Source organism: Halyomorpha halys, unplaced genomic scaffold (assembly GCF_000696795.3).
Source record: "Halyomorpha halys isolate HHAL.00 unplaced genomic scaffold, Hhal_1.1 Scaffold278.1, whole genome shotgun sequence".
NCBI classification, from domain to species: Eukaryota; Metazoa; Arthropoda; class Insecta; order Hemiptera; family Pentatomidae; genus Halyomorpha; species Halyomorpha halys.
In genome coordinates, this window is record NW_027109219.1 from 483,723 (window position 1) to 493,156 (window position 9,434).

General features: G+C 28.1%; 1 protein-coding gene across 2 annotated transcripts in view; it reads right to left on the reverse strand.

Moving 5' to 3' along the window:
- The window catches only part of REG (proteasome regulator gamma), a 19,614-nt gene extending 13,799 nt beyond the window's left edge, over positions 1 to 5,815 (reverse strand). For both annotated transcript variants that reach the window (XM_014420572.2, XM_014420571.2), the window contains exons 1-2: positions 5,704 to 5,815; positions 1,712 to 1,744 (exon numbers count right to left, since the gene is read on the reverse strand). In XM_014420572.2, coding sequence (XP_014276058.1) covers positions 1,712 to 1,744; positions 5,704 to 5,727 — 57 coding nt within the window. In that variant the 5' untranslated portion in view covers positions 5,728 to 5,815. The remainder of the gene's footprint in view (positions 1 to 1,711; positions 1,745 to 5,703) is intronic.
- Between the last annotated feature and the right edge of the window lie 3,619 nt (positions 5,816 to 9,434).

The following is a 9,434-nucleotide window of genomic DNA, read 5'->3' on the forward strand; positions in this document are numbered from 1 at the left end:
CACCCGGACCATATTCCATTCATCTATACACACGGTCAATCAATAATCTTCCAGTATATAAAATATTGTTGTGATAATAAAGTGTTAAATTGATTTGTAATTTTGACTGGAAGTGATGACCTAGGCAAAATAGCATGTAAAAAATTTCAAAATTATTGATTTGAGTATAAAATTATATTAAAGATTAGATCCTTAAGGACCATTGAAAGGGCCCGAACATTGAATTAAAGAAAAATGGATTGTTTTGAGACTTACATTGGATACAATTTATTTCATTTAAACATTAATAACCAGTCTCAAGAAAGTGATAAGATTATATGATAATGTTAAAAATTATAAGTATTGTGAGTATTATGTATTATAAGTATTGTGAGCACCCTAATTTATTAAGTTCACGTTATTTGTTAAATTCAGAGGGGCTCCAAGCGAATTTTCTGGGCAACTTGTTTTGTAACCTCGTAATCTTTACGAGTTAATAAAATCTCCAACAGATTTGTCACATAATTTTTCCTACATCTCACTTGTTCCATGTTTCCTCTCTTAGTTTTTATTTTTCCATTAATTTATTATTATTTTTATCCATTAATTTATTGGAGTTTAAAAATTTCCAAAACAAAATGACATGAGACCAACACAAACTACAACTAACTTATCAAAACGACAGCAGACATAATGGTATTGAGCTCAGCTGGTCTGTTGTGTAATATCATTCTGCATTTAGCAGACCTATTATAAAACTCTCAACCATGTATGGTGGTGTATTAATTGTTGATAATCTTATAGAGGAAAATTAAATGTTAATGATTCTAAATTTTTAAAAAAATAGGCTTTTAACTTATAATAAAGAAAATGACCTGGGCAGAATAGCCTGCAAAAGAAACTTTAAATTAATGTGAGGAAGAAATTATATTGAAGATGTCCTTAAGGATGGCTAGAATGGCCGAAACGTTGGACTGGTGAAAAATAAAGTGTTGAGACAAAAATGGATACGAATTTTTGATTTATTTAATAAATAATTAACCTTGTCTCAAGAATTTGAAATAATATAATTAAAACTCTCAACCATGTTAAATGATATATTGTTTTAACATGCTAAAAGAAGAAAATATTTCTCTATTTAACACAAATTTTTCCATTTAATATGTTAAAGTAAAGATCATGAATACCTTTATTGAATCCATTAACATAACAAAAAAAATCCTCAAAAATATGTAAACAATTCAAATACATTTTGTGCAAGTATGAGCCCTGGTGGTTGAGCATGATCTTAAACTGATCACCTCCTAGCACAACTGTCATTTTAGAAACAATACAATGCTTCCTAATAAGATATTGAACTCCTTCTTTTTTATTAATTTTATTTATAAATATTGTAAGGGATTCTTATTAAAAGAAAAATAACTAATGTTGTTATCAGGTTGACATTTGCTGAACTTCTCTATCTATAGAACGAAAAAAAAAAAAAGTTAAAAATTGTAGATTTCAACAAGCTCAAGAGATAAAACCCCTTTTAGGGGATATTTTGTCAGCAGAGGTCAATTAAAATGATCGAAATTGCAACAAAAAGGATTCCAAAATCATCTCTAGCAACAAGTGATAACATAGTGATGAGATATTTACAATAGTTTATGATAATAAAAAACATTTAAAAATTGATAATAATGAAGATCATAAAAAATATATAATAAATCTACTGGATATTTGAACATACCTTTCGTTTTAAACTGTCCTTATATTGCTGAACCTGAAAAATAAAAAATAAATAAATTAATAAAGCTACATAAAATCATATTACATTTATTATATTATATCATTATATATTACAATTACACTTTCTCTAGTAAATATGCAATTACTCTTGCATTCGGACGACACAAATATATTTTAAACCCACAGAAGCTATGTTCAGCTTGTGATGCAATGGCACTGGAGGATTGTTTCCATTTTTTAACAAACTGCCCCAACGTATCATGAGAACCGAATCCGATACATATGGAGGCTAAGCTACATTAACCAAAACCAATTGTATGAATTTTTGTCTGTACCCTTACAATCAGATCTTAAACTTCTTTTTACTTATGTGACGCAAAGTCTAATACTTAAAGCAGGACACCCTCAATAAGATGTATAGTGTTTGTTTCTTTTATTTCATTATGTAAGTAATGTCGTTTTTAAGTAATTAATGTAATGTTAACTATAAGTAGTAATATTAAGTAAGTAATGTCATTTTTTTCACTCTAATGTAATTTTGTTTTTCCACTCCAATGTCATTTTTGTTTTGTTTTTTCATTCTAATGTTGAAATCCAAGTTTGGATATACCATCTGTTATTAGCTTATACAATAAGTTTATAGACTTTTATTATTATTTAATTTATAAATGATTTTTACATCACCATTTAGGTATTCTGCTTTGTATTATATAAGGTTAGCTTATATAATAATCTAATAGTTTGTAGATTATTATTATTATTTAATTAATATTACAATGATCGTAGCTCATTGCCAGCTAATTCTGCAGATAAAAGAAATATAGTGTAATCTCGGTAATCCGAACAAATTGTTGTGTGTGTGGGGGGAGGAGGGAAGAGGTGTTTGGATTACTGAAAAGTTCATATTACAGAAAGTATTAGGAAAAATGGTGTAAAAAAAATTCAACTATAAAAATGTACAAAACTATATTAATTTATTAAATTTTTTAATACAAATTTGACAGTTTGAAGTTTTAAAAAATTCAAATCTTTTTAAATGATGATTTAATTTGTTATTACTACAAGATTGTTCATTTATAAGTGGAAAAAAAATTATTAATAAAAATAAAAAATACTTTTTGTATGGATTTATTTAAAATGTGATAAAAAATTTCAATAGTTCAACAAAATTTGTATTACACATATTTCAACTATTTATTACATTAATTTTACTCAAATGATTTACATAATAGATATCATGTATTTTTAATTCTAACAGAATGTATCATGTACACTTCCATAGGAATAAGATTACTTGATATTGAGATTGTGTAAAAATTTCCACATTCGATTTTTGGTTATTACAATAACTCGTCTATAGATCAAGAAGTTGAAAATGTCCATTACAGATTTATTTGAAAACAAAAATGTTAGTGCCTGTTGAGATTTCTAAAAAAAAAACTTCCATTTTTTTGCCAATTCGGATTACTGGAGTGTTCTGAGTATTGAAGTTCAAATTACCGATAATACAATGTATACTCATTGATTGTTTTTGACAGTGAATATTGTGTGGAAAAATGTTAATAGAATTATTTATATACAAATGCTTCGAAAATGGAGTCTTAATTTTTTCATATTTTTGGTACTACTTCACAAGTGCCACAAGACCATAGTCCACACTATGGATGAACTACCCTAAGACCTTAGGACCACACTATGGATGAACTACCTTAAGACCTTAGGCCAGACTATGGATGAACTACCTTAAGACCTTAGGTTAGGACCACACTATGGATGAAATACCGTAAGTAGTCAAGTGTGTACCCAACACCGTAATGGGCACTTTTCCACAATGCATAACAAATAAATTATTACTTTATTTACAAAAAAAAAATCAGATGTACTATAATTTTTAGGATTACGCTGATTAAAAAGGTATTAAGAAGGCTTTGAAGTTTTAAAAGATGTTTTTATTTAACTTTAAATCAGTTTTTTCACATTTCCATTTGGTACTACTTTATAAGTGTCCCACAGAGATACCATATTTTTGAAGTTCCATCTAATCATTAACTACAGGGAATCCCAAAAGTACATACATGTGTTAGAACGTATACTGGGTAGACAAATACTGATATAATTTGTTCATTTTCACAAATCTTTGTTGAGGTTACCTCAAAAAAATTGCTTTGAAACAGACAAGTTTTTAATATTTCATTCTTATATTCCTCTTAATATCAAGGTCGACTAAGAGAAATTATTTCTATTTGTGTATTTGGAAATATGGGAGTGAGTATTATCAACTAACTTTGTTTCTACATCATGTACACCTGCATAACATTGATGTGGTTTCTATAATCATATCACAAAAGATTAAAACATTAAAGGCTCAGTGTTTAGAGAGAGTTATCAGCAGACCTTGTATTCACTTCAACAACTTACTTGTATATTATTTATTTGTGTTATTTACTAACAACTGTAAAGAAACTTCCTTGATATATTAAAATTTGTGGTGCAGATGGTTGGGAATATTTTTAATAAAACTTACCTAATGTTAGGAACCAAAAATTTTTTTCTGAGTTTGATAAGCTATATCGATAATTTTTTCATTTCACAACAAAACCTCATAACTCTATCTATATCTTATGATAACACAGAAAAATGCACTGCTCTGGATTTCTGTTGCGAAATAAAAAATTATAGCTATAGCTTATACAACAATTTCACAAAAATGTTGGTTGGTTCCTTTTTAGTAGTTGCTCTATAACCTTGGTTTTTACTCTTTTAATTTTACATTTTTCTCTGTTTTCTAAATTTAGTCATTATTTTTTTAATTTAACTCTAAGATTCTTAATTATTTTGATTCATAATGATACAGGGGAATGTTTCATTGGTCAGACCAAAAAAAATGTGTATACTTCCATATTTATAAAACTGATGAACATTTCACCTCCATTTAAAGAACAATATAAGATAAATATTATGTACAAGTTACTTATTTATTATATACAGAGTAGGTACAATCGAGCAAGTAAGAATAGGTAAAACAGACGAAGAGTAGAGAGAGAGGAACAAGTATTGAGTAGAAAAGTGTAGACAGCCTTTTCGAACTTAACAAGAAGATGCTCTGATAATTTCAGCATTCCATGTATAGTGAGGTTTCGAGACAACTATAAATCTTGAACATTGATGAATTTAAATATGATGTATTTGACTATTATGTACTTAATTCATCAGTAAAAGATTAAAATTAAAGTTGACAATTAAATAGGTATAAAATTGATTCAGCTCAACAGCAAATATCAACAATTATTTCGACCTATGATAGATCCATAATTAAAAAAATTTACTTCTGAATAAACTATTAAACATACCTTACAAAATTTAATTCCATATTCAAATAATATTAATCTTCAATATATACAACCAAAATGAAAGAGGCCAATTTTAAAAATTTTAGACCGTTAAAGATATTTCATGGTTGGAAAAACATCAAAAGACAAACAAGAAACCTCTAACAGAGCAAAATGGTTTACTTCAAATACTATGAGAAAATAAGTCAATAACATACAAGTATTACACAACTTCATCAAAAATTAAACAAGAATAGGAAAGATTCAAGTTAAGTATATATAAATGCTTAACTATTAAGAAAGGCATTCTTATCAATGTAACTAAAGTTAGCTCTGAGCTTTATTGAGAATCAAGATGAAATCTAAGCTATAAAAATGAAATAACAATATGTCCAGAACATTTACAAGTTTTCATATGTTTGAGGATATGTTATTGTAGAAGACAACTCAACAGTTGAAATTAAACTATTTCCATATCAGTTAAAGTAATAGTGAATCATTGTAACAAACTTCCTGGTTAAAAGGAAAGAAGCCAAATATCATTTCAGAAAGACATAAATATATGATTATTGGAACATTAACATTCCATTTTTTTCTAAAAAGCATTTCTTGAACAAAAGCTTAAGAAAATAAAACAATTGTTTTGATAAAAGCCAAAACTCACTTTGTCTGAGGCTGTATTGGCCATGCTAGGAGTCGGGGGGAAAATTACACTACAGATTTTGAAGAAACGTGCTAAAACCTCATGGACTTGTGCCGAGCCACGGCTTCCTCGATCAAACTGCACATCTGCTCCTTTTTTCCTTCTATAATTATTTTTTCAAATATTTTATATTATTTACTTTAATTAAAATAAATCAAAACAGTTCTCTGCAACAAAGTTACTATTTTAAAAGCCGACATAAAAGTTTTATTCGCTTATTCACTCTTTTTTCGGACGTCATATCAGCATGACTTAAGTATACCTGAAAACTTTTAATTATAAAAACAAACTCAGGGTTCAAACGATTAAGATTTTAATTTATCAATAAAAATAAAATATTTCTTAAATAATCTCCATGTTATAATATATTGGTTATTCAAAAATTTTCAAATATAAAAACTTTTATCGTAAATCGAAAAGTTACTCAACGAATATGATGTTCTCCCTAGTTCGAGTATGCAGTAATTAGTTGATAGAAGATGCATGAAAACGATTATTCACTGTTTCATACATTTTTAATTATGGTGCAACACAATGATTAGTCGTTTTATTTATACATAGACACATAACTCTGTCTGAACTTCTTGTCTAGACTTGAAGGATTTGGTAACAGGATTTCTCTAAAAGGGACAAAAGTGGTTTCCAAAAACCATTTTTGGCATTCCATTTATCATTTAGTAGGGTTACCTAGCCCTGTGAAGCAACAGTTAAACCAAAAAGTGCGGGCTTATAACCGGGGAGTCCCGGTTAACTTTTATTTAAATAGGGATTTACACACATTAGCTGCAAATGAATATCATAATAAAAGTTGTGGTAAATAATACCACTATCAATAATTTGGTACATCAACAATGAAAATCCATATACTTTTTGGGCTCACATTATTTTACATTTTACCCCTTTTTATGTTGATTTGTTTTGTTGTTTTTTTACTTTCACATTAATTATTTTATCCCTACGATCTTTTGACCGTTAGACTTCTGTTTATCTAACGCCTTTTGTCGACCTGCACTCTAGCGGAATTTTCTGCAATTTAAAACAGTGTAGCCTTGATTCTCGTCCTATAACCTTACTTTCGTATTTCTTACTTTCTTCATTCTCTATTTTCCATATATTTCTACTTATTCTTGATCTTTCCTTTTACAATATTGTTTTTTCATACGCTCTTTTATTAATTTAAATAACTCTTTATACTCATGTATATGTAACAAAAAGGTTTTTAACGTTACTCATCAATATAACATTCTTATCGACTGTATCATTTATTTATTACTCACATTTATATGTATATAAATAATAATGCTATCAATCTACTACTGTCTTTGTCCATAGTTATTTATCAAAAAATTTATATTTCCATTGCATTATTATGTATATTTCCAAATTTTTAGTTACTGTTACTACTCATTTTTTTTTTCTCTCTGAATGATGGTTGTCTTTTTGTTTTAATAGCCCTGATGAAGACCTGAAAATCAGGTCGAAACGTCGGCACAAATAAATAATTCGTTTGTTATGTATATATATATACAAAATATTTCATAATACATATTTTATGTAATCTTCTTTACCCTTTGTTTATTTAAACACTTAGTGACCCACGAGCTAGTACTAAAAAAAAAAAAAATTAACCCCTTAGTACTCAACACATCTGGCAAACAATGGAATACACAAGCGTGTGGATTATTTGGCTGGTATAAGCTTGTGCAGCATCCACACATTTGTTTACAGTTTGCATTATTTTAGGACTGCCAACAGATGAATATGTCAGCTCTCCGTGTTTTAATTAATTAAAAAAATTTCCCCGACTTTTGTATTAAATAACTAACTCTAGTTTAAGATAGTATATTTTAAAATTCTATAGATTCGGTATAAATAAATTGTTTATAAACTTGTTAATTAACTTTACCAGTTCAATTTTGATAGAACATAGCACAAATATATTTGATATGAAGATATTATATGTCTAGATGCTTAAATAAAAAAGTTTCTAATAAAAATTCTAGAACGAAGGTTGGATTAGTTATGTAGTACTATTTATATGAATTTTTGTCATCTACAACCTACATTGCTCATATTTATGTTTTCTTTCATTTCGTCCATTTTTTATAACGAAAATAGAGTAAATCGAATGTGATAGCCGCAAAAATTCAATAGAAAAAAACAATGTGAATATCGACGTCTGTTGCTTCCTTTGTTAACCAAGCTTATGTCCAAGTCTTGGATTTGCGGCAAAAGGAAAACGTATAGATTGTGCATTACGTTTCACATTTCTCTTGCAGGCAAATACCAAAATAATATCCAGAAAACAGGAAACAAAACAGTGACATTACAAACAAATAATATTCAAAAAGAACGATTGCAGTGCAACAATGAAATCATAAATGCTTGGGGAAGTTTGTCGGGGGGGTGCGGTCAGCAAAGAACAACATAAATAAACAAAACCATATTTATTTATTTTATGCCGACGTTTCGACCTGAGTTTCAGGTCTTCATCAGGGGTTGTGGCGTAGAAGGCAGGCCGCACACTCCGACAAACTTCTCCAAGCATTAATCTACAGTCAACTATCTACACCTCATCGAGAATCATAAATATTCTCTAGATTAATACAAATATATTATATACTATATAAATATGCTTGAAAATTACCCTTTTACATTCAACGTCGAGCAGTGACCATTGGTAAGTGCAAAAAAACCAGTTTTGCTGAACTGAAGCAATATTTCTTGATCACAGTTATCTCTTTGGGTTTCATGAAATTCCCAACTGGAGATTCACTATTCCAAGATATCATTAGATCCATAGTTATGATAAACTTCTAAATGTTATTGATTTACTACTAGCTACATTTAAAATAATTACGAATTTATTTCTGAAAGTAGTGTTCTATGACATTTGATTTTTATAAGTTTTTCTAATAAAAAGAAGATATACCCAGTTCTCAGAGAGGGTTCAGTGGAAACTGATTTTGTTCTTGGCAGTTTTGATTTGTGACCACTAAAAAGCAATTTTATTAAAGGAAATGAATTTTTTAAAATGGATATTACAGGATAGAGATGAGAAAATAATCAAATTAAAAAAAATCATAGGTAAGACATTCCTTGAAATGAAATGAAAACCAATCTTTATTCTGAGACACTTGGTCCCCTAAGAATAACAATTTGGAACAGTTTTAGCAGTTTTAGTCTGGCTAGATTAACTTATTTTGAACATAATTAAATAAATCTATTAAAATATGAAGATGGTCAGGATTGCAGTCAAAAAAGAACGAAATATTTTTCAACTAATTATTGTCCGACTTTCACCCCACTTTGCAGGGCTAAAAAGATATAAAAAAACAACTAACAACATTACAACAATAGGTTACAAAAAAGTAAATTAAGGTAGGGTAAATATAATGAAAAAAATAAGTGAAAACAAAATTATGTATAAATAAAAGGAAGACATAAAATAGTATAAATATAAAATAAACTTGAATAAATAAAAAAAAAATGTTTACTAAATAATTCAAAAACACTATCCAAATTATAGTCTCAAAACATTTATTTCATTCACACGTCCAACGTTTCGGCCATCTTCAGGGACAATCTATTACAAAAAGTTTCCATTATTTGTATGATCCTACAATCAATTCAATTATTCAACATTATTATTTATAATTTACCTTACCTTAATTTACTATGAGACATATCAT